The 25750-nt window shown below is 44.0% G+C and overlaps 1 protein-coding gene and 2 long non-coding RNA genes across 3 annotated transcripts; 1 reads left to right on the top strand and 2 right to left on the bottom strand.

The window, feature by feature from the left end:
* Positions 1–483: 483 nt before the first annotated feature.
* Positions 484–6983, bottom strand: LOC109415079 (zinc finger protein 260). The gene is made up of 3 exons (XM_019688953.3): positions 6700–6983; positions 799–1807; positions 484–736 (listed from the first exon to the last, which is right to left on the bottom strand). The coding sequence occupies exons 1-3, from the start codon at positions 6832–6834 to the stop codon at positions 549–551; spliced, it is 1332 nt and encodes a 443-aa protein (XP_019544498.3). The 5' UTR covers positions 6835–6983; the 3' UTR covers positions 484–548.
* A 1200-nt stretch (positions 6984–8183) lies between these two features.
* On the bottom strand, positions 8184–9221 carry LOC134284189 (uncharacterized). The gene is made up of 2 exons (XR_009995686.1): positions 8411–9221; positions 8184–8333 (listed from the first exon to the last, which is right to left on the bottom strand). It is a non-coding gene; the product is annotated as an uncharacterized LOC134284189 (long non-coding RNA).
* A 2906-nt stretch (positions 9222–12127) lies between these two features.
* LOC134292251 (uncharacterized) lies at positions 12128–24759 on the top strand. The gene is made up of 3 exons (XR_009999539.1): positions 12128–12354; positions 12428–13483; positions 24293–24759. It is a non-coding gene; the product is annotated as an uncharacterized LOC134292251 (long non-coding RNA).
* Positions 24760–25750: the final 991 nt, after the last annotated feature.

Below are 25750 nucleotides of genomic sequence, written 5' to 3' on the forward strand. Positions count from 1 at the left end.
TTCGAACAAAAACTGATACTTTTTCCGCAGTGGAAGAACTTATTGTTCGTCGTCGATAATTGTTTCCACGTACTTGCCCCAGTCAATGGTTGATTTTATTATTATTATTATTATTATTAGCTTTATCTACGAGGCTTTCAGCTCTAGGCTGATTCGCCTCGGAAACCCAATGGTTGATGTGATCCATTGGAAATAACTCTCCATATACACTCCAGCGATAGTCGAACTCGACCAGATCAAAAAACCTAATCGGCTGTCTGTAGGGCAGTTATCTTTTGCTGAAGGTGTAGATTCCCCGGTATTTAGAGTTGGCATGCTGTTGGGGCTTGAATCAGTGTTAGGGTTACGCAGCTCTTAAACACATGCCAAAGTCGTCGCAGGGATACCGATGGTTTGGATCAAAAATGAAAATGACCCTAATGCACAAGGAGGGTTAACAAGGCCTTCGGATCAGTTTTGGCCGACAAAACCGTTCACCATCGAGTACATAACAATCATGATTTGTATTAAAAGCAACAAGTGGTACAGATGTGCAAGTACTTACCGCACTACTCATCGCTACCGGAACACTGTTGCTTTTTACGATGAACGTGCAGCATCGAGACGTTTCGAAATCGCATTCCGCAGCTGTTGCACATGTAGGGTTTCTCCTTGGTGTGACTTCTGATGTGATCTTTCAGGTCTCCCGCTTGCCTAAAAGCTCGATCACAAAATTCGCACTTGTACGGCAGTTCACCTGGAAGTATGGATGAAGTTTTATAGCAACTACCTACTATATTACACCTTCTATTAACTTACCCGTATGTATCATGAGATGCCTGGTGAGATTTTTCCTAGCGGTGAACTGTTTGCCACACACCTGACAAGTGTGAATGGGCAGAACAGGAGGTTCGTGTGTAACCTCGTGTTCCTTCAGATACTGCCGGTTTGCAGCGGTTTGTCCGCAAATTTTGCATCGAAATGTTTTTCTCAGCTTTTGCCTATCGGCATAACCATCGATGTTTTCTTTGATCTTCACTTTCATTCGATGTATTTTGCGCTCGTGTGTTAGGCTGTTTTCCCGGGTAAAAAATCGCAACTCACATATTCGACACTTGTGCGGGCGTTCCTCTTCATCGTGAAGCGCCAAATGTTTGCTGGCCTGACGAACACTTTTGATCACGATATTGTCGCACTTATCACAAACTAGCGGGACTTCTCCAAAATGCACGTGGAGGTGTTCAGTGAAATCCAGCTCCGTTTGAAAAGTCGTCTTACAAAAGTAACACTTGTGATTTGGGATTTGATAAACTGGTCGAACTTTTTTTGAGACTGGTTTTGGTTTGACGGGTAGTTCGTTTTGCACATTGTCCACAGGTGAACAAATATCGCTAGCAAGCACTGCATTTTCCGTACTACTACTATCTACTACATCTACTAACAGATTGTCTTCCAATGGTTCTTCGTATTCCAAATCCACCGGTTGATTTTTGATAAATTCAATTCCAATTTCACTTTTGTGTTCCACCACATTATCTTCTTCCTCTTCTTCATCAACATGTGAACTAACTGGCGAAGGTTCCGGTTCAGACTTCATAGGGCGCTCTTCCACTTCGATATCGTCTTGCATGTGTGCCTCCTGTTCGTTTAGAAGGTTGATATCATCTATGACGAGCACTTCAACGTCCTCCGAGTCTTCCTTGAAAGCCTCCAGCAACTGTTTCAGCTTTTCGTTGTTCTGACTGAATTGCTGATTGATTGTCCGCACTGTATTAATGCGATCCATGCATTCTACACAGACGTTGGTAAGGAAATCTGCTTCAGATACCTGTAACAGTGAATAATATATAAAGTAGGTATGACTCAGGGCCCATATAGCCGAGGCGGTAAACGTACGAGTATTCAGCATGACCATGCTGAGGGTGACGGGTTCGATTCCCGTTCGGTCCAGGATATTTTCGTAAAGGAAATTTCCTTGACTTCCTTGGGCATAGAGTATCTTCGTGCCTGCCACACGATATACACATGCAAAATGGTCATTGGCAGAGGAAGCTCTCAGTTAATAACTGTGGAAGTGCTCATAGAACACTAAGCTGAGAAGCAGGCTTTGTCCCAGTGAGGACGTTACGCCAAGAAGAGGAGAGGAGGAGGAGGTATGACTCAAACGGCTTACTTCGAACAGCAGGTTAATGACTGTCCTTAACCCTAAAAGGGATACCTTCATGGCCTCAGTTTCGTCACCTCGCTGAGCTGTTCCATCAAAGACGAGCTCTGAAAGGCGTCTGGGTTCCAAATGGACCCCAGGTATCCCTTTTAGGGTTAATTAAAACACCGTGGGACAAGCAGAGAGTTTTGCACTGAGATTTTTTTTTCGGTATAGGACAGGTGAGACATGTCCTACACAGAAAATGCTTTGTGTGTGGTCTTAAATACTGTAACAGGTAATAAGAAATTATCATAAAGGCGCTGCCCATACGCAGTCATTTCTGGCCACCTCGTGCCCCTGCCTTGTAGATTTCTGTTCATACAAAATTTTTGAAATGATATGAACCGTCGACTTTGGCCTATATTCCTCCTACACCCCTTTTTTTTCTCTGATCGGAACATAACCACTGCGACCAATATTTGATCTATTGTGGTATATCCCGTGTCCTTTTGTACAGTGCATGTCGTGTTACGTCATCACTATTGAATAGTAATAAAGTATTCGGTTTTGTAACAGTAGTCTTTTGACGTTGAATAACGTCGTTCGGCAAGATATGGGGGTACAATTCAGAAAACAGAAAATTTGAGCATGTAACGAAAAGTGGTTAGGTTTTGACTGCTAATAACTTTGTCAATTCTTGATGGATTTTCAATCTTTTTGCATGAATCTATCAGAAATTTATTTACGCGTCGAATCCATGCTAGGTAAATATTGATTTTCAATAGTAAACTATTGAAAATTTGAGAAAAGTGAACCCATGTTTTATCCAGCCAATCACGTTCGAGCACAGTTTTGGATTTTTCCGTCGACCGCCGAGCAGTATAAAAGATAATCTTCTTCTCCTCTTTCTTCATTCTTCATCAATTCGTCGACGGGAACGCATCGGCGGAGAGCTGTGCAGTTTGCTCCGTTTGCGTTTTCGTTTAGTGTTCTTTTGCAAGCCGAGCGCGGTGGTCGGTGCGCATCTTCGCGGCAGCACGAGTGGAGTCGCCAACCGGATTAGAGACGGCTCGGTTTCCCTGTTTGCATTTTCGCTCTGCATTCTTTGTCATGCAGAGCGCGGTGCCATCGCAGCGGTGGTTGTCGACGGTTGTGTATGGTCGTACGGTGCGCGGCAGACAATTGGAGTCGCCAACCAGATTAGAGGACTTTTCATCATTGAAAATCGCCGCTACTGTTCCGAATTTGGAAACATACGGAATTGCATCTCCAAACGCACTTGCAATTGTTTTGCAAATCCAAACAGTCCTTTTAAGGGCTATTAAACTATCCCACAAGAGAGGAGACTAGGAGGACTATTGACGATTGCATGAATTTTTAGACTCTAGTGCAGTTAGTGTTTCAGTGAGATACAATTTGCACACTCACTAATATCAGTAGGCGTGTGCAAAATATTTGACAACACAAAAGAAGCGAGCTCACAGACGACAAACTGCAGCGACACTTGTTTTTAGGAAATATTTCGTGTATTGGGTTTGGTCTGGCTACGTCCGGGTAAAACCAGAAGTGAAACGAGAGTCAAAGAGTAGTTTTTGCCGGGTGATATGCGCTGGCAATTTACTCTAAACCGGGCCGTGTGATGCAGCTAATACGGTGCCGTTTTTTACCCATAATCGTATCCCTCCCGAATCCATGAGCCTTCTTGCAAAACTAAAATAACAGTTAATCCGACGTATCCTTGCATACCTTTACGGACTGAATACATCCTCAACTTCACTAAGAATGCAGTAGCTTTCGATCTAAAATCCACCCTTCCCTAACTTGCCCTCGGCTGTTTCCGGCTCTTGGAACCCCCACATTGTTTCTAGAGGCCACAGATTCATCCAGCTGGTTCCCCAAAACTATGCAGTGGCCCAGATTTATTTCAATTTACTCCGACACTCCTAAATACATGAGCTCTATTTCGATTTTTTTTCTCTGACTGCGGATACGACGGTAATCAAAACAATTGAACTCATCAAACGTTGGGTGAAAAAATCCTAACAGTGAGGAAAAAAAGTTGTTGTCGGGGTACCGTGAGGAAACGAAGGTGTTCAGTGAGGTGTGCAAATAATCACTGTGCAAAAAATATTTGCACAGTAGTCTAATAAATTATGAGAAACTCAATACAAATCGAATTTTCTGCATGCGATAATTCAGAATTTTCCTAGCAAGTATCGACATTTTGAAACCAACTACTACAAAAGCGTCGTCGAATGCGGTGGGGTCGGCGAGAGCGCTTTTGCGTTTCGCTTGCCCATTCTTCACCACACTGTCGACCGCGGTAGATGGACGGACGGACGTACCACTGCCAACCGAGCGATACCGGCGGCGGTGGAATTGAAGCACCACCAAATTTTCATCATCGGAGCGTGCGTCATTTGCACTTCCAACAACGGAGCCAGCACGAAGGAACACCACGAGGGGAACGCATCGGCGCCTCGGCGGAGAGCTGATGTGTAGTTTGCTCCGTTTGCGTTTTCGTTTAGTGTTCGTTGGCAAGCCGAGCCGAGCGCGGTGGTCGGTGCGGTACGTATTCGCGCGCAGCAGCTCAAGCGGAGTCGTTTACCGGATCAGAGATGGAGAAGGAGCACAGCTCGGTTTGCATTTTCGCTCAGCATTCTCACAGCACATTTTCACGCTGTCGACCGCGGTAAACGGACGGACGCACCGACGAAAACAGAGCAGCAGCGGTGGTGGCGGAATAATTTATCATTTCCCCAGTACGGAAGCGGATGGGCGCCGACGACACGGCAGCAACGCGGTTTGGTTTTGTGAAATCAAAATTAAACAGCCCTTATTAGGGCTACAATTTTAAATTCCACGAAAGAGTTGATTCGAATTCCATTAGAAATTGAAGAAACGCAAGTGCAAATATTTTGAAACCTACTACGAGAGCACCCCCGAGCGCGGTACAAGCACCGCCAGCAACTTAGCAGCAGAAGCGGAGGTGGCTCATTCGCATTTTCCCAGTGCGGTAGCGGATGGGCATGGCAACAACTGGGAATATTTTAACCGCTTAATGTCGAATTTATTTTAAATTCGAAAGATACGGCGACATAAGCATACACTTATGCGCGCATAATAAATCTGCTTAAAATTGTTTCAACTTTGAAAAGTTGGAGGGGTTGTATACTAGATACGACCGCAAGTCTGGAATTCGTGGATTTCATGAAGAAGTAACTTCGGTTTGATCTGGCGTCAGACCCTGCCCAAGCAACAACTGAAAGGGGATCATGCGAGAATCTGACATTTACGCGAAATGTGAAGTGTGAGACTAAGAGATGCTATTCGTGCTTCCTCCACCACCGACCGATGCTGACACTATTTGAGTGTTAAACAGGTAGTTTACCGGATAAACTCTGATTAGCCAGTAATAATGACTTCACATTCCTCCAAACAGCCACACCAACCGACTTCAACCAGCTTTCAGAGCATGTTCCATCAACCTTCATCGGCATCAAGATCCATGACATGACGATAAATCATTCTGCATGAACATCAAAATATATAAATCATCATATTCAATCCAACAAACGGCCCTTTTCAGGGCCGCAGAAAATTCCACTCAAGAGTTGATTTTCGAGTTCGTATCGCATCCTTCACTACACTAACATCAAGGTTTATCAATAAACATCTTCAATCAAACCAAAGGACCCCAAACCTTCGTATCAGAGTCTATATCAACTTCAATACAGCATTCAATAGTCGAAACTAATGCATAAACGGACGTTATTCAACGTCAGACTTGTGGTCGTATCTAGTATACAACCCTTCCAACTTTTTCAACCTAATTGCAAGGAAGGATTCTGATCGATAGGTTCCGCTTTAGCACGCTCCTTATTCAGTCAAAATCGGATCCCGTAACGAAAAAGTCAAGAAATGATACCGATATTGACCATGCATCGGTACCCTAGTCCTTACTGCCTCACACCAGTGTACAATGAAAAAAAATTAGGAAAGATTGGGAATAATAATCCAGTTTTCCTTGTTTCGAGATCATTCTCGGCTACAAGCAAACCGAGACCTTTCACTTTTAACAAGGTATGAAATGTAATAAGGACCAAATTTTTCCTTTAACTACTAAAATATGCTGTTCCAACTATGGTTCAGTTGCAGTTAGGACTAGGGTTCAGTTTGGTAGATCTTTCGTCGCAACGCAACCCAAAAAGGTGATGTACCCACGCTAAGAGCTCCGTTAAAGATCGAGCATCCTTTAAACCCCCTCAATCATTGATCCATCAGCACGGATCGCCTGACACCTTGGATTGGGGCTACCTGTTGGGTGGACTTTTACCCCCCGAACAGGTGGTCCGTAGTGCTATTCTAAGTCGACAACTACACGCCCCCCCCCCCCTTCCTCAACCTTATCACACATCCGCATCAAGGTTATGCGTATGTTATGGCCGGACCCTTAAGAGTTAGCGGTAAACATCCGAAGTGAACATTTTAAACCAGTCTAAAACCAATGCAGCTTGATGTATTTTCATCAATATCCAGTCTCCCCGTGGGTTGATATCCCCCAAACTGCTTACCTTTATGCCAAATAGCTGACCGATCAAATCGCTGAGCCGATGCCCCTTGAAGGTGTCGGAAACGGAGAAAGTCAACGCTCCGTCGCTAGGAATGCGAAGACACATCCTGCAGCTCAAAAGGCTGAATGTTTCCATGTTTAATCAAACTACAAACTCGAATTTGCACTGCTAAATTTGAACAACATAAATTTTGCGATTTTTACCGATATTACAACGAAATAAACTAATTTTTAACAAATTAAAATAACATTTTTGCAACCGTTCACTTCCCGGAGCGGAGTTTATTTACAAACACTTTGATTTTGTCTTGTTTGTACACACGCGCGCGTGCGGCGAGCATAGAATTGGGCGTTCGCTAAAAATGACTCCAACAAAAATCGATATTTGTGGAGCACTTCGCCATAAGGGCTTGATAAGCAATAATATCCATGCATGTCATCCGCAAAACACTCATTGGACTGATTATTGATTTCGTAAATAGTCCCGCATAACCATGAACCATACTAGGACCGTTTATCACACTGTTCACAACTATTCAATACTGTATCTCAACAGTATCACATGACATCCAAAGGAACAATAAACCAACAGTATCATAAACGGTTTCAACAGTGTGATAGATGGTTATCGAGCAAATTACAATATGGGGAATAGGCGGTTAAGTTATGTTACAATAAAAAAACGCCCATTTTCTCGAACAAAATTTCTCGTTTACAGTTTGCCAAAAGGTCAATATACTATCCATTTTTTGCTCTGTTTACTGTTAAGCAAACAGTTCTAGAACGTTTGAACAATAAAATTGAATAAAAATAAGAAATGTATGTGTAACTATTGCTTTACAGTTCATTATGGTTCCATGGTTCTATAGTATATTGTTCTATTATGATTGTAATGTCAGCATTTCTTTATTGGGTTGGAATAAAAATAATACAAACAATTAGCAAATTTCAATTTTTTATTAATCGCAGAAGTTTGTTAGTAAATTTGTTAAGAATGTAAGTGAACACAATATAGCGCATTTAGTTTACCACTGGACTATCGCACTAGTTTTCACGAGTGCGAAAACGTTAATAAAAGTGCGCGATTGCATCAAATCAACTCGGTGTCTTCAGAGCACTTGTTCACCATGGATTGAAGAAATAGTGCGCCGAAGACATCAACCTGATTTGATGCAAACGCGCACTTTTATTTACGTTTTCGCACTTATGAAGTCGCAGTTCGCAGTCCAGTGGTGAACTAAATGCGGTATATTTGATTATAGCGATAATTACAGAAATTATTCGAATTAACATATTCAAACTGCGCCGAATCATGCAGAACGGTTCTTGGTCCAATTTATCAGCGTTTATCAGCTTCCCGAGAAGTGTGAATGAAAAGCTCCCAAGCCATGGAGCTAGGCTGGTCGATCTTCGCTCGGTTCCCGGTCTTCATCCTGGCTTTTATCACATCCTCCGCTTGATTCCCCGCATCTTTTTGCTTCCAAATCGGTTCCTTCGTCAGTGATGTCCGCCTACTGTCCGATAAGTGTCATCCGTAGACCAACCAAATTATGCACTTTCTGATGACTACCAAACGCTGAATATGTTTTGGCTATCTCCAGCAGCTGTTTGGCCAACGTCTGCGGTACATCCGACCTACAAAAAAAAATCCACGGGGGCAAAATTAGGTAAAAACATATTGATGAAAAACAGTGATTCCGAAAGAAACTTACCTCCAAAAACAAGCTCCATGGTTCCGTCTATTCCTGCCCTTGGCTGGACCTGGGCTCGAATGTTGTTTATATCCGGTCTGTACTGCGGCCGCAGTGGAAGAAGCCTCCCCAGAAGCGTATTCGGCCAACTTTTCACGGTGTTGTTTGTGGTAATCCACCACATTGTTGATTCTGCCTTGGATTTTGTGCAGCTTTCGAACAAGCAAAACTCGCGGAACTCGAGTAACATTCAAAGTGGGTCTAATTAAATTTTGGAAATGTGATACTCATAAACACGCAAAATTTTACACTGTCATCAAAGTGTGGAACTGCTATGAAGATTTTCGATGAAAACATGCCGAAAAATCTGAAAATGCATTAAATCATTCTAATGCACTGAATTTTTAATTTTATCTGAGTTAAAAGTGCGATGATGCTTGCTTTGCGTACCATAGATGGAACCTTTTGATGTGTTTCGCGAAAATGCAGTAGAAACAAGCTGGAAGCTTATGCTCACGAATACAAAAGCGTGTAACTATTTACCAAAGTGTTGAACAAATGTGATTTATAGTAAAATGCAGTGGTGTAGGTGTGTTGCGCAACTGTGAAGGCTAACAGTTTGATATGAGGTGATCTTACATTGCTACAATATTAAACGAGTTTTCGTCGCCATACAGTTGAACAATGTTTGGAGACTACAATATAGTGTCACTGTCTGACATGGTTTGATCAAACCATCGTTTATAGTCAACAGCTCCAAGTTTCATACTGTTCAACAATAAAGCAGTTGTTTGAGAAAAATTAACCTTTTCAGCTAGGAGAAATTTACTGTTTGGACTTTATGTCAAGTGGTATTTTTCTATGCGGGGTGCCATGGCTGTTGAGCCCGCCCTGATAAAAAATATCATAAAAATACGATAAATTTTATTGTTACAACACCATTTTTTCGAAAAATATTCACCATTAAACGTATTGTAATTTACACAGCACACTCACCATCATCCCTATTGTTCTATACCATTCGGCGAATGGTAAATGGCACTTTTACAATAAAAAATGGTGGTCGTTATGTATCTTAACCATAAAATTTTGAGAAAATTTTCATACACTTTTTCGCGAAAAACAATAGAATGTATTGTGTTTTTATGAGACATTTTTAGGCCAATTTTCAAAAGAAAACAATATATCTTAATGTTTTTTCATTGTTCTTACAATACAAATACAATTAATTGAATGGCGTCAAATGAATCGTTGTTACAATAAAAATACAATAATATTTGTTGTTGTTTGTAAGCAGTTTTCGCTTTTGAAAATCCATAGAATTTATATTTTCCGCAAACATTTATATCCAGCATTTACGAGCACTAACGGCCGCCAGAATGATATGCACATTTTAGGATAAGAATCAAACACTCTGATGTCTGTCTGGTATGTATTGCTTGGCAGCTGTTGATAAGATCTATCTTCAATCTTTTCAAATAACTGCCAAATATCACAAGTCAGACCTCAGGTCGTATGATCCATACCATAAATCGATCACAATTCATGTGGCCATTAGTATCTGTAAATGCTGGGGAAAAATGTTAGCGAGAAATATGAATTCTCTGGTTTTTCAAAGGCGAAATCTGTTTACATAACAACAAATATTATTGCATGTTTATTTTAGCATCGGTTCAATTGACCCCATTAAACTAATTGTATTTGTATTGTTATGATAGTTTACTATTTACTAGATTCCTTTAATTTATTGGAAAACATTAGAAAAATCATTGTTCATCTTTTTCTTGTCGTAACATCCTCACTTGGCTAAAACCTGATTTTCATTTCAGCTAGTTTTCTATAAGTACTTCCTCAGTTATTCATTGAGAGCTTCCTCTACCAACACGGCTTGACATCTGTCAGTCGTTGAAGCTTAAGCGAAACATCTATTGTATTCAAATTTTAAACGAAAACTATAGAAAATATGTCAAGTGATTTTGTATTTGATTATACAAACATGATCCAAGCAACAATAATATTTATTGTTATTTATTTGTTACGAATTGTTTTTAAGTGTAATTGACAAATAAACTCTTTTTTAATAAGAAGTCCATGAGAACTTTGCAGGCACTTTTGCAACTATTTAAAAACAAATTAAATTAATTTTTACTGATAGTAACATTAAATTTATTATATTGAGCTTTGCAAGGATTTCGCGACGATCGTGCAAATTTTCAATCTTTGACAGCACAATGTTCACACATCCAACAACAAAGGAAACAGTGCATAAACAAACCGATTAGTCGAAACACATCAACCAATGTAAGCAATGTCAAATTCGTTCGGGGTTTCAAAACATTGGAAAGAAATTCATTATTTTTACAGTCAGATTGAGATTTACGAGTAAATGAGTGTGATCCGAAGGATCCGAAGGTATAACTGTTTATTCTGAGCATAACAGTATTTTTTACGGCAGTGAAAACTAATTAGAAGTACGATATATCCGGGTCTGAAAAGGGCAGGGAAAAGGGTCGATTCAAATATGACGTCCATCATTTTTCCGGATTTTCAGACCCCCCCCCCCCACTGTCACGCTTTCTTGTATACCTTATACATGGCGTGTCACACTTTCTCAGACCCCCCCTCCCCCCTAAATAATGGACGTCATATTTGAACGACCCCAAATCGTTCAGGCGAAGTGGATAACAAATCTAACCTAGAATATCCTACAATTCTAACCTCAACTCCTCACTTGCACAAGCCGGATCTCATTTTTCACGGAAATGGTGGAACAACATGCAAAACTAATGTACGTGCGACCGAGGGAATTGAAAGTTCTACCATTCCCACTTAAAAAAATTGTCGGATGTGGGTTGTTAGTAGGAAAAATACAATAATTGGGTTGTTTAGTGAATAAAACATTGCTATTTTCTATAGCCTAATCGAAAGAGCTCATTTGTCTAAGTGTAACGTGATTTTATTGGATTCTAATACCTTTGTTTTGATGGTTAAATTAACAAAACAATTTTCATTTTTGTGGATAGAATGACAGTTCAATCGCTAAAGTGACAGTTCAACCCGAACAAAAAAATTTCCCCATACAAATTTTAAATGCATTTTAAAAATAGTTCCCGAACTCTGAAAATTATGAAATTTTGGATTTCGACTAATTGTTGGGCGGTGAATCCGATTATGAAATAATCCGGATACCCCTAAAGAACCCAATTCCCCCAACAGATTATGTTGATAGGTATGTGAAAAAAGGTAAACATAATCAGTTCGGTAGTTGCGCTACCGAAACAAAGATGGGTAATGTAGTGTCTTCGGACGAATCAAAGTCAACCACGTCGCTTGGTGTGTAACAATCAACTGAACTCTTTATTGCCTCTTTCTCTCTACATATCCCCAAGTACATAAACGTCTGACTACCCTCTGTATTCGAGCACGCTATTGTTACGCTTGAGCGTCACATCTACTCTACATCTCCCCCCTTTCTGGATAGTCTGTAACTGTCCCCAATCTATAGTCACTCAAGTATTGCGGTTCTTGCTTTCACGGCGAGGTCTTCCCGTCGACGTCACACCTGCTGACGAATCTGGCAATTCTGCTGAAGTTGAAGTTTCTGGATGTAGCTTCGGAATGTGTTCAAGGGTTTCTGAACCTGTCGGGTTGTCCCTTGATCCAACTTCCATTCGTTTCAATTGCGAGACGTTTCGATGGAACGTTCTTCCGGTTTCGTTAGAATGTAGTGTAAAGGCTTGTTTACAGTTCGGAAATTTTGCCACGGGATTTGCGCGCGGGATTTGGCACGGGAATCAATTCGGAAAATTTTTCCGCCGACTGTTCTCCTCATCTCTCCACAAATAACTTTGACGTTTGTTTACGTGTTTACAACGGTCCCAGAGAAAATATTTTGTCTGATCGGTCCATTCGTTTCGTTTTTTGGTGCTGCAATTGATCATTCATCGTTTAATAATTATTCAAAAGTAAGTTATTTTTATAAAAGTTATCGGTTTACATAAAAAGGGCGTTAAATTAACATATTTAAATGCATTTCAGGTGTGCCATCCGATGTCTGCATGTTGCTGCTGCTCAAACCACCCAAACCCGTACCTGACCGTCCGGTGTTCGTGGTTCCAGGAACTATGGTACATGCTGAAAAATTCGATTGAAAGCGGTCGCCAAAAATGCTTCGACCCAGGAGGGCAAGTGAAAGTAACGGCACAGCTCGGCTTGTGCTCAGCGGATCGCTGAAATTAATAAACATCGATCAACTCTGGGTCATCGAGCAGCGGCGCACCAAGGCTTCGCTCCAAAAGGCTGGTTTTTATGTCCCGAGGACGCAATTGAACTACAATACGCCCATTGCGAGTCCGCATCTATACTACTACTTCGCTGTTGGATCCACCCTTGGAGCACGGACAACAGCGAACATGATGACGCAAGCAGGACCATTGCTCGGAGTCTACACGGCGTCAGAACCACGGAAGGTGTTAGTTATCTAACACCTATTTCAATTTCTAAAGCAGTCCGCAACAAAATTTCTAGAGGAATTGGTAATTATCATACAGCTTCCCCCAATCTGCTTATGGTTTCATGTAGGCATTCTTTTTGCTTCTTTTAGCTCTAATTTAAACTGGAGAAGCAGTCACCAAAATTCTGCAGATGCCTTCCAATTGCTTCCATCGGTTTCGGATTCAAGATCGGCGCCGGCAAACTAATTACGTGGCGGGTAGCACAGATGGCAAACGGGAACATGACGACGGCGCACCATGATTCGAGCGAGCTCGAACGGTGGCTGTCATTTCGTTCCAACGGTATCCCGAAACGCATGGAATCCAATTTCACCGGTGCGTGTGACACCGGCTTTCGACCGACTCGATTGACGACTTTATCGAATTGGTTAAATACCCCTCCAACTGCGGACTATTTTGCACAAAATGATATCCGCTGACAAAGCTGTTGAAAAAAGTTGACTGAAAAATATTGACGAGTTTCAACGGGACAAGGCCTGCACAACATGGACACGGGATGTTCCCCAGCGGAACTAGCTTTTTATATGGAACTAGCATCGCGACAAAACGATCCAGATGCTGTATAAATCGACTTGTGATGGTGAGTAGTTTAATATACCTTTCCTATTTACAATATACTCATTATTCGTGTAAGCGAAGAGATGTAATATAAATATGCGCTTCTAACTAATTCAATCTAAAAGATTGAGAATTCCTCCAGGAGTTCTCTCTGGGGATTTCTGCAGGAGATCCCTCTGGGGATTCGTACAGTAGTTTCTTTTGTAGTTTCCTCATAGTGTGTCCTCTAGGGTTTCCTCCAGGAGATCGTTTCTGGGATTATTCCTAGAGTATATAGTAGGGGTTTCTCCTCAGTTTTATAATATCTACGAGATCATTGTAGGGATGCTTCCTGGACTTCCTCTAAGGATTCCGCCAGAAGCTCTTCCTGGGCATTCACTCAGGAGTTTGTTTGGAGGATGCATTCAAGAATTCTTCTGGATATTCTTCGAAGAGTTTTGTTTTTCCTAGAGATACCCCCAGGAGTTCCCTTCCTGTTCCCTTAGTCTAAATTAAGGATCTATGTAATGCTTCTAAATTTGTGTAATAATAAATTTTGTCATACTTATCCGATACAAATTACAAATATTGGACAGTTCTTTTCTTCAATTTAGATTTTTTTTCTTTACATAATTTATTACCAAGGCGTCCAGGTTCGTGCAGGAGTGCCTTCTAGACATTCCTCCAGGGGTTTCCTTTGAAGATTTTTCTAGAAGTTCTCTCTGGGGATTCCCCAGAAGTTCACTCTAGCGATTCCTCCTGGAGTTTCCTTTGAAGTTTCTGAAGAAGCTCCCTCAGGGGATTTGTACAGTAGTTCTTTCTGAAGATTCCTCCTAAAGTTCATTGTAGGGATTCCCCAAAGTGTTCATTTCTGGGATTCCTCCAGGAGTTTCCTCTGGGGATTTCTTCTGGTGATTCCTCCAGGACTTCCTTCCTGGGATTCCTGCTAGAGTTTATTATAGGGGTTCATCCTTGCAATTCCTACTGGAGTTCCTTTTCAGGATTACTCCAGGAGTTCCCTCTATGGATTCCACCAGAAGCTCTTCTGGGCATTCATCCAGGAGTTTGATTGGTGGATGCATCCAGGAGTTCTCGTGAATAATGTTCCAAAAGGTATTTTTTTCTGGAGGTTCCGTCAGGAGTTCCCTCTAGGAATTCCTCCTAGAGTTCATTCAAGGGATTTTCTCCTGGAGTTCATTTTGAGGATTTCTCCAAAAGTGTCCTCTGAGGATATCTCGAAGTTCCTCCGCAAGTTTTGACTAAGGATTCCCCAGCAGGTTCCCTCTGCGGACTCCTCCAGGGATTCCCTGTGAGGATTCCTCAAGCAGTTTCCTCGTCCAGAAGTGCCTCCAGGATATCCTTCTGAAGAATCCTCCAGAGGAATCCTCAAGGAATATCTTCCGAGAAATCCTCCAAAAATTCCTCCAGGAATCCCAGCTGAGAATTCCTCCGGCAATTCCTCAGGATTCCATCCAGGATTCGTCTAAGAATTCCTCCAGGAAGTCTTGCTGGGTATTCCTCGAGGAATTCCTCTGAGGATTTTTCCAGGAATTCCTGCTGACGATTCCTCCAGGAATTGCTACTGAGGATTCCTCCAGGAATTCATTAGGATTCCCTGTGGAGGATTTTTCCAAGAAGACCTCCAAGAATTCCTTGGAGGATTCCAACAGGAACTCGTCATGAGAATTCTTGCAGGAATTCTTCCTGAGGATTTATTCAGGAATTCCTCAGGATTCCCTGCTGAGAATTTTTCCCAAGAATGCCTCCTGAGGATTCCATCTGGATTCTGCTTCCAGGAGTTCCCTGGAAATTTCTACAAGATTTCATCGGTATTTTTTTCCAGGAGTTCCTCGGAATTCCTCCAGGAGTTCCAATCGAATACCACCAGGAGTTTCTTGAGACCTCTTCCAGGAATTCCTCGAGAGTTCCTTCAGGAATTCCTCGGGAATTGCTTCCTCGGCAATTGCTTCAGGAGTTTCTCGGCAATTCTCACAGGAGTTTCCCAGGTATTTCTTTCAGAAGTCCCTTGGGAATTTCTTCAGAAATTATTCGGAGTATCTTGCAGGAGTTCCTCGGTTTTTTTTTTACCGGGAGTTGATCAAGAATTCCTCCAGGAGTTCCTCTTAATGCCTCCAGGAGTTCCTTGGGAAAAGCTCCAGAATCTCCACGAGAATTCCGTCAGGAGGTCCTCAAAAAATCCTTCAGGAGTTCCTCGGGAATTCCTTCAGGAGTTCCTCGGATTTTTTTCCAGAAAAATCTCGAGAATTCCTACAGGAACTCCTCGGAAATTCCTCCAGAAGGTCATCGGAAGTTCCTCCAGGAGTTCCTCGGAAATTCCTCCAGGAGTTCCTCGAAAATTCCTCCAGGAGTTCCGCGGAAATTCCTCCAGAAATTACACTGGGATTCCTCCAGAAGTTTTTTTGGAACATCCATAGGAGTTCCTCGGAAAATCCTCCAGGAATTCTATGGAAATTCCTCCAGGATTCCCTCGGGAATTTCTCCAGAAGTTCCTTGGAAATTCCTCCACGTGCCCCATGAAAATTTCTCCAGGAGTTTCTCGGTAATTCCTCCAGACATTTAACGGAAATTGCTTCAGGGGTTCCTCCGCAATTTCTCCAGGAGTTCCTCGGAAATTTATCCAGGAGTTCCTTGGGAATTCCTCCAGCAGTTTCTCAGAAATTCCTCCAGGAGTTTATCGGGAAGTTCTCCAGGAATTTCCCAAGAAATTCTTCTTAAAGTTCGTTGGGATTTTTTCCAGGAGTTTCTTAGGAAGTTTCCCGAGAGATGATCGAAAATTCATACAGAAGGTCTTGGAATTCCTTAAGAAATTCTTCTGAAATTCCTCCAAGAGTTCCTCAGGAGTACCACCAAAAGCTTCACGGGAATTCCACCAGGAGGTCCTCGGAAATTTCTCGAGGAATTCCTAGAAAATTCCTAGGGAATGCCTTCAAAAGTTCTTCAGGAATTTCTCCAAGAGTTCTCCGCCAGTTTTTCAAGGAATTCGAGTTCCTCCAGGACTTCTTCGGGAATTTCTCCACGAGTTCCTCGAATTTTTTCCAGGAGTTACCTGTGAATTCATCCAGAAGTTCCCAAGAAATTCCTACAGTAGTTCCTTGTGAATTTCTTCAGGAAATTCATGGGAATTCTTGAGGAGATCCTCGGAAATTCCTCCAGGAGTCCTTCTGAAATACCTCCAGAAATTGTACGAGAATTCCTTCAGCAGTTCCTCAGGAATCTGCATAGGTGTTCCTCGCAAATTTCCTGAGAAATTGCACGGAAATTCCTCCAGGAGTTCCTCGAAAATTCCTCCCGGAGTTCCTCGCGAATTCCTCCAGGAGATATTCGGGAATTCCTCCAGGAGCTCCGCGGGAATCCCTCCAAGAACTCTTCAGGAATTTCTCCAGGAGTTCCTCGAAAATTCCTCCTGGGGTTCCTCGCGAATTCCTCCAGGAGATCCTCGGGAATACCTCCAGGAGTTCCTCGGAAATTCCCCCAGGAGTTCCTCGGAAATTCCCCCAGGAGTTCCTCGGGAATTTCAACAGGGGTTCCTTGGGAATTCCTCTTGGAGTTTCTTGGAAGTTCCTCAGGAATTCCTTCAGGAGTTCTTCGGGTATTCCTTCCGGAGTTCCTCGGGAATTACTTCAGGATTTCCTAAGAAATTCCTTCAGGAGTTCCTCGGAAATTGCTTCAGGAGTTCCTCGGAAATTGCTTCAGGAGTTCCTCGGGAATTCCTTCAGGAGTTCCTCGGAAATTCCTTCAGGAGTTCCTCGGGAATTCCATCAGGAGTTCTTCGGGAATTCCTTCAGGAGTTCCTCGGGAATTCCTTCAGGAGTTCCTTGGGAATTCCTTCAGGAGTTCCTCGGGAATCCCTTCAGGAGTTCCACAAGAATTCCTTCAGGAGTTCCTCGGGAATTCCTTCAGGAGTTCCTCGGGAATTTCTTCAGGAGTTCCTCGGGAATTCCTTCAGGAGTTCCTCGGGTATTCCTTCAGAAATTCCTCGGGAATTCCTTCAGGAGTTCCTCGGGAATTTCTTCAGGAGTTCCTCGGGAATTCCTTCAGGAGTTCTTCGGGAATTCCTTCAGGAGATCCTCGGGAATTCCTTCAGGAGTTCCTCGGTAAGTCCATCAGGAGTTCCTCGGTAAATCCTTCACGAGTTCCTCGGGAATTCGGGAGTTCCAGGAGATCCTAAAAGAGTTCCTCGAGAATTCTTCCAGGAGTTGCTCGGGAATTCCTCCTGGAATTCATCGGGAATTCCTCCAGGAGTTCCTCGGGAATTCCTCGAGGAATTCCTCCAGGAGTTCCTCGGGAATTGCTCCAGGTGTTCCTCGAGAATTCTTCCAGGAGATCTTAAAAGAGTTCCTCGTGAATTCTTCCAGGAGTTCCTCGGGAATTCCTCCAGAAGTTCCTCGTGAATTCCTTAAGAATTTCCTCGTGAATTCCCTGAGCAGTTCATTTAAGAGTTCATCGGGAATTCCTCCAGGAGATCCTTCGGTATACCTCCAGGCGATCCTTGGGTATTCCTGCAGGAGTTTCTTGAAAATTGCTGCAGGAGTTCGTAAAAGAATTGCCCGGGAATTCCTCCAGGAGTGCCTCGGGAATTCCTCCAGGAGTGCCTCGGGAGTACCTCCAGGAGATCTTAAAAGAATACCTCGTGCATTCTTCCAGGAGTTCCTCGGGAATTCCTTCAGGAGTTTCTCGGGAATTCCTTCAGAATTTCCTCGTGAATTCCCTCTGCAGTTCACTTAAGAGTTCATCGGGAATTCCTCCAGGAGATCCTTGGGGTATTCCTGCAGGAGTTCCTTGGAAATTCCTGCAGGAGTTCCTCGGAAATTTCTTCACGTTTCCCTATGGAATTCCTCCTGGAGTTTCTCGAGAATTCCTCGAGGAGTTCCTCGAGAATTTCTCCAGGAGTTCCTCGGGAATTCCTCCTGCAGTTCCTCGGGAAGTCCTCCAGGAGTTCCTCGGGAATTTCTCCAGGAGTTCCTCGAGAATTCCTCGAGGAATTCTTAAAAGAGAGTTCCTCGTGCATTCCTCCAGGAGTTTCTCGGGAATTTCTCCAAGAGTTTGTAAAAGAGTTGCCCGGGAATTCCTCCAGGAGTGCCTCGGGAGTTCCTCCAGGAGATCTTAAAAGAGTTCCTCGTGAATTCTTCCAGGAGTTCCTCGAGAATTGCTCCTGGAGTTCCTCGGGAATTCCTTCGGAATTTCCTCGTGAATTCCCTCAGCAGTTCACTTCAGAGTTCATCGAGAATTTCAACAGGAGTTCCTTGGGAATTCCTCTTGGAGTTTCTTGGAAAACTCCTTCAGGAGTTCCTCGGAAATTCCTCCAGGACTCCTGGAGCAATTCCCGAGGAACTCCTAGAGGAATTCCTTAGAAAAACGTGGAGAAGTTTCCGAGGATCTCCTGCAGGAATTTTCAAGGAACTCCTGCAGGAATACCCAAGGATCGCCTGGAGGTATACCCGAAGATCTCCTGGAGGAATTCCCGATGAACTCCTGAGAGAATTCCCGAGGAACTCCTGAAGGAGTTCCCCAGGAACCCCTGAAGGAATTCCCGAGGAACTCCTGAAGGAATTCCCGAGGAACTCCTGAAGCAATTTCCGAGGAACTCCTGAAGCAATTTCCGAGGAACTCCTGAAGGAATTTCCTAGGAAATCCTGAAGGAATTCCTCGGAAATTGCTTCAGGAGTTCCTCGGGAATTCCTTCAGGAGTTCCTCGGGAATTCCTTCAGGGGTTCCTGGAGAACTCCTTCAGGAGTTCCTCGGGAATTCCTTCAGGAGTTCATCGGGAATTCCTCCAGGAGATCTTCGGGTATACCTCCAGGCGATCCTTGGGTATTCCTGCAGGAGTTCCTTGAAAATTCCTGCAGGAGATCCTCGGAAACTTCTCCACGTTTTTCTTAGGAATTCCTCTAGGAGTTCCTCGGGAATTGCTCCAGGAGTCCTGGAGGAATTTCCGAGGAACTTCTGAAGGAATTTTCCAAGAAACTTCAAGAGGAATTCCCAAGGAACTCCTGTTGAAATTCCCGATGAACTCTGAAGTGAACTGCTGAGGGAATTCACGAGGAAATTCTGAAGGAATTCCCGAGGAACTCCAGGAACAATTCTCGAGGAACTCCTGGAAGAATTCACGAGGAACTCTTTTAAGATCTCCTGGAGGAACTCCCGAGGCACTCCTGGAGGAATTCCCGGGCAACTCTTTTACGAACTCTTGGAGAAATTCCCGAGAAACTCCTGGAGGACTTCCCGAAGAACTGCGGGAGGAATTCTCGAGGAACTCCTGGAGAAATTCTCGAGGAACTCCTCGAGGAATTCCCGAGAAACTCCTGCAGGAATTCCATAGGAAAACGTGAAGAAATTTCCGAGGAACTCCTGCAGGAATTTTCAAGGAACTCCTGCAGGAATACCCCAAGGATCTCCTGGAGGAATTCCCGATGAACTCTTAAGTGAACTGCAGAGGGAATTCACGAGGAAATTCTGAAGGAATTCCCGAGAATCTCCTGAAGGAATTCCCGAGGAACTCCTGGAAGAATGCACGAGGTATTCTTTTAAGATCTCCTGGAGGAATTCCCGGACAACTCTTTTACGAACTCCTGCAGCAATTTTCAAGAAACTCCTGCAGGAATACCCAAGGATCGCCTGGAGGTATACCGAAGGATCTCCTGGAGGAATTCCCGATGAACTCTTAAGTGAACTGCTCAGGGAATTCACGAGGAAATTCTTAAGGAATTCACGAGGAACTCCTGGAGGAATTCCTGGAAGAATTCACGAGGAACTCTTTTAAGATCTCCTGGAAGAATTCCCGAGGAAATGCAGGAGAAATTACCGAGGAACTCCTGGAGGACTTCCCGAGGAAATGCAGGAGAAATTACCGAGGAACTCCTGGAGGAATTCTCGAGGAGCTCTTTAACGATCTCCTGGATAAATTGCCGAGGAACACTTGGAGGAATTCCCGAGGAACTCCTGAAGGAATTCCCGAGGAACTCCTGAAGGAATTCCCGAGGAACTCCTGAAGGAATTCCCGAGGAACTCCTGAAGGAATTCCCGAGGAACTCCTGAAGGAATTCCCGAGGAACTCCTGAAGGAATTCCCGAGGAACTCCTGAAGGAATTCCCGAGGAACTCCTGAAGGAATTCCCGAGGAACTCCTGAAGGAATTCCCGAGGAACTCCTGAAGGAATTCCCGAGGAACTCCTGAAGGAATTCCCGAGGAACTCCTGAAGGAATTCCCGAGGAACTCCTGAAGGAATTCCCGAGGAACTCCTGAAGGAATTCCCGAGGAACTCCTGAAGGAATTCCCGAGGAACTCCTGAAGGAATTCCCGAGGAACTCCTGAAGGAATTCCCGAGGAACTCCTGAAGGAATTCCCGAGGAACTCCTGAAGGAATTCCCGAGGAACTCCTGAAAGAATTCCCGAGGAACTCCTGAAGGAATTCCCGAGGAACTCCTGAAGGAATTCCCGAGGAACTCCTGAAGGAATTCCCGAGGAACTCCTGAAGGAATTCCCGAGGAACTCCTGAAGGAATTCCCGAGGAACTCCTGAAGGAATTCCCCAGGAACTCCTGAAGGAATTCCCGAGGAATTCCCGAGGAACTCCTGAAGGAATTCCCGAGGAACTCCTGAAGGAATTCCCGAGGAACTCCTGAAGGAATTCCCGAGGAACTCCTGAAGGAATTCCCGAGGAACTCCTGAAGGAATTCCCGAGGAACTCCTGAAGGAATTCCCGAGGAACTCCTGAAGGAATTCCCGAGGAACTCCTGAAGGAATTCCCGAGGAACTCCTGAAGGAATTCCCGAGGAACTCCTGAAGCAATTTCCGAGGAACTTCTGAAGGAATTCCCGAGGAACTCCTGAAGGAATTCCCGAGGAACTCCTGAAGGAATTCCCGAGGAACTCCTGAAGGAATTCCCGAGGAACTCCTGAAGGAATTCCCGAGGAACTCCTGAAGGAATTCCCGAGGAACTCCTGAAGGAATTCCCGAGGAACTCCTGAAGGAATTCCCGAGGAACTCCTGAAGGAATTCCCGAGGAACTCCTGAAGGAATTCCCGAGGAACTCCTGAAGGAATTCCCGAGGAACTCCTGAAGGAATTCCCGAGGAACTCCTGAAGGAATTCCCGAGGAACTCCTGAAGCAATTTCCGAGGAACTTCTGAAGGAATTCCCGAGGAACTCCTGAAGGAATTCCCGAGGAACTCCTGAAGGAATTCCCGAGGAACTCCTGAAGGAATTCCCGAGGAACTCCTGAAGGAATTCCCGAGGAACTCCTGAAGGAATTCCCGAGGAACTCCTGAAGGAATTCCCGAGGAACTCCTGAAGCAATTTCCGAGGAACTTCTGAAGGAATTCCCGAGGAACTCCTGAAGGAATTCCCGAGGAACTCCTGAAGGAATTCCCGAGGAACTCCTGAAGGAATTCCCGAGGAACTCCTGAAGGAATTCCCGAGGAACTCCTGAAGGAATTCCCGAGGAACTCCTGAAGGAATTCCCGAGGAACTCCTGAAGGAATTCCCGAGGAACTCCTGAAGGAATTCCCGAGGAACTCCTGAAGGAATTCCCGAGGAACTCCTGAAGGAATTCCCGAGGAACTCCTGAAGGAATTCCCGAGGAACTCCTGAAGGAATTCCCGAGGAACTCCTGAAGCAATTTCCGAGGAACTTCTGAAGGAATTCCCGAGGAACTCCTGAAGGAATTCCCGAGGAACTCCTGAAGGAATTCCCGAGGAACTCCTGAAGGAATTCCCGAGGAACTCCTGAAGGAATTCCCGAGGAACTCCTGAAGGAATTCCCGAGGAACTCCTGAAGGAATTCCCGAGGAACTCCTGAAGGAATTCCCGAGGAACTCCTGAAGGAATTCCCGAGGAACTCCTGAAGGAATTCCCGAGGAACTCCTGAAGGAATTCCCGAGGAACTCCTGAAGGAATTCCCGAGGAACTCCTGAAGGAATTCCCGAGGAACTCCTGAAGGAATTCCCGAGGAACTCCTGAAGGAATTCCCGAGGAACTCCTGAAGGAATTCCCGAGGAACTCCTGAAGGAATTCCCGAGGAACTCCTGAAGGAATTCCCGAGGAACTCCTGAAGGAATTCCCGAGGAACTCCTGAAGGAATTCCCGAGGAACTCCTGAAGGAATTCCCGAGGAACTCCTGAAGGAATTCCCGAGGAACTCCTGAAGGAATTCCCGAGGAACTCCTGAAGGAATTCCCGAGGAACTCCTGAAGGAATTCCCGAGGAACTCCTGAAGGAATTCCCGAGGAACTCCTGAAGGAATTCCCGAGGAACTCCTGAAGGAATTCCCGAGGAACTCCTGAAGGAATTCCCGAGGAACTCCTGAAGGAATTCCCGAGGAACTCCTGAAGGAACTCCCGAGGAACTCCTGAAAGAATTCCCGAGCAACTTCTGAAGGAATAGCCGTGGAACTCCTGAAGGAATTCTCGAGGAACTTCTGAAGGAATTCCCGAGGAACTCCTGAAGGAATTCCCGAGGAACTCCTGAAGGAATTCCCGAGGAACTCCTGAAGGAATTCCCGAGGAACTCCTGAAGGAATTCCCGAGGAACTCCTGAAGGAATTCCCGAGGAACTCCTGAAGGAATTCCCGAGGAACTCCTGAAGGAATTCCCGAGGAACTCCTGAAGGAATTCCCGAGGAACTCCTGAAGGAATTCCCGAGGAACTCCTGAAGGAATTCCCGAGGAACTCCTGAAGGAATTCCCGAGGAACTCCTGAAGGAATTCCCGAGGAACTCCTGAAGGAATTCCCGAGGAACTCCTGAAGGAATTCCCGAGGAACTCCTGAAGGAACTCCTGAAGGAATTCCCGAGGAACTCCTGAAGGAATTCCCGAGGAACTCCTGAAGGAATTCCCGAGGAACTCCTGAAGGAATTCCCGAGGAACTCCTGAAGGAATTCCCGAGGAACTCCTGAAGGAATTTCCGAGGAACTCCTGAAGGAACTTCCGAGGAACTCCTGAAAGAATTTCCGAGGAACTTCTTAAGGAATTCCCGAGGAACTTCTTAAGGAATTCCCGAGGAACTTCTTAAGGAATTCCCAAGGAACTTCTTAAGGAATTCCCGAGAAACTCCTGAAGGAATTCCCGAGGAACTCCTGAAGGAACTCCTGAAAGAATTTCCGAAGAACTTCTTAAGGAATTCCCGATAAACTTTTTGAGAAATTCCCGAGGAACTCCTTGAGGAATTCTCGAGAAACTGTTTTAAGATCCTTTCTTCGAATTTCGACTGTTGGTGATTATGTTGGAAGGGGAATGGCGTTCAGTCTTTGGAGGAATAACTCAAAAACGGATTCTTAAGCTTAAGAATCCGTTTTTGAGTTATTTCTTCAAAGACTGAATGCCATTCCCCTTCCAACATCTTTTAAGATCGTCTCTGGATGAATTCCCGAGTATCTCGTGGAGGACTTCCCGAAAAAATCCCGAGGAATCCCCAATGAAATCCTGGATTTATTCCCGAGGAGTTCCCGGAGGAATTCCCGAGGAACTTATTGAGGACTTCGCGAGAAACTCTTTGAGGAACTTTAGGAGGAATTCCCGAAGAACTTCTGGAGAAATTCCCGAGGAACTCTTGAAGAAATTCCCAATAAACTCCAGCAAGAATTCCCGAGGAACTATTTCAGGAACTCCTGGAGGAATTCCCGATAAACTTCTCGAGGAATCTCCGAGGAACTTCTGGAGGAATTCCAGAGGATGTCGTGGAGGAATTTCCGAGGAACTCCCTATATAAAAAATCCTTTAAAAGAACACCCGTTAAACTTATTTATTAGAACCCCTTAGAGTATCTTTTGCAAAAAAAATCATTTAGAGGAATTGCAAAGTATTTATTAAAACAATGCTAATGAATGTTCGTATATTTCAGAGTGAAAGCGCAGCCGTCTTCCAGTGCTATAAAAAATATTCACTCCCGCACTAAATACACCATGTACAGGACCCTGATAGGACTGGTGGTATTCTACGGGCATGAGATCTGGACTATGCTCAAGGAGGATAGCAAGTTTTCGAGCGTCGGGTGCTAAGAACAACCGTTGGCGGTGTGCAGGAGAACTATATGAGGCGGCGAAAGCTGGAATGAAACGATGGGCAGGGCATGTCGTGAGAATGCCGGACAACAAGCCTACAAAGCTGGTGTTCGCAAGAGATCCGTATAGTACAAGAAGATCTGGAGGGTAGCATGCAAGATCAGATGCAGAACGATCTGGCAAATGTAGAACGCGGAGGAATTGTTGAATCAGTTTTATTGTAAAATGTAATACTAAATAAATAAATGAATGCTATGAAAAATGACCAAAAGTAGTGTAACTCCTCAACGAAAAAAAAGGGAAAAATCTCAGAATAAACTTCTCAGGAGGAAAATCTAGCGAAAAATGCCCAGGGCTTCAAAGATAAATCCCTAGGAAGAACTTCTTGAAAAACTAGAACTTCTCAGAATCCTCAGAAAGAGCATTCAGGAGGATCCTATGGAAAAATCACATCCCAGCAGGTCCCCAGGAAAAAAAATATAAAGTTAAAATACTTAGAGGAAAATAGGAAGAAAAAATGGACGAATATTGGCAAGCAGAACTCCTGGTAGATCTCCAGGCAGAACCCCTAGAAGAATAATTCCTATTGGTAACTTTTGGATTGAATTCCTAAGGAAAAGCTTTCGGATAAAAAACTTACGATGGTACTTTTTGAAATAAAATCATTAGGAAGAACTAAAAAATATTCCCACAAATCCCGAAAAAAACAGTACACTCCTGATCGTAGAAAATATCGACAAGGAACTATACTGCCGCCACTCGCATAACAGTCCCATCTTTGCTGGGTTTCCTATTCATATGGGACTGATTTGCGAATGGGGGCAGTATAGTTCTAGTATTTTTTACAAATAGACGAAATTCTTAGAAAAAGGGGAAAACGCAATTTAATTGGATGTCCAAAAACAGCGATTGAATCATTCTTAGCGCACTTCAACTTTGTAGCGACTCAAACAGATCAAAATACGCGCGGAAACAATTCGAAGTGAATTCTTTCCGGCGGGAAAAATGTGTGTAGAGATTTTTTTCCCTTTCCGCGCCAAAATCCGTGACCGGGTTTACACTTCGGGAAAATTGTCATCCATGTTTTCCGTCGCGGGATTTGAAATTCCGCGCTCCATTTAAAATACACAGGGGACCAAATCCCGTGACACGTTTTCCGAACTGTAAACCAGCCTTAACGTCTGCTCCCTTGCGTTGCAATACGATTAACTCTTCCGGACTGAAGTTAGTTGCGAGTTTGTTGTCTTTCGTTATTCTCTTCGCCAATACTACGTCCCCCTCTTTGAGCGCGTTCGGTT

This window comes from Aedes albopictus, chromosome 3, assembly GCF_035046485.1.
Source record: "Aedes albopictus strain Foshan chromosome 3, AalbF5, whole genome shotgun sequence".
NCBI classification, from domain to species: Eukaryota; Metazoa; Arthropoda; class Insecta; order Diptera; family Culicidae; genus Aedes; species Aedes albopictus.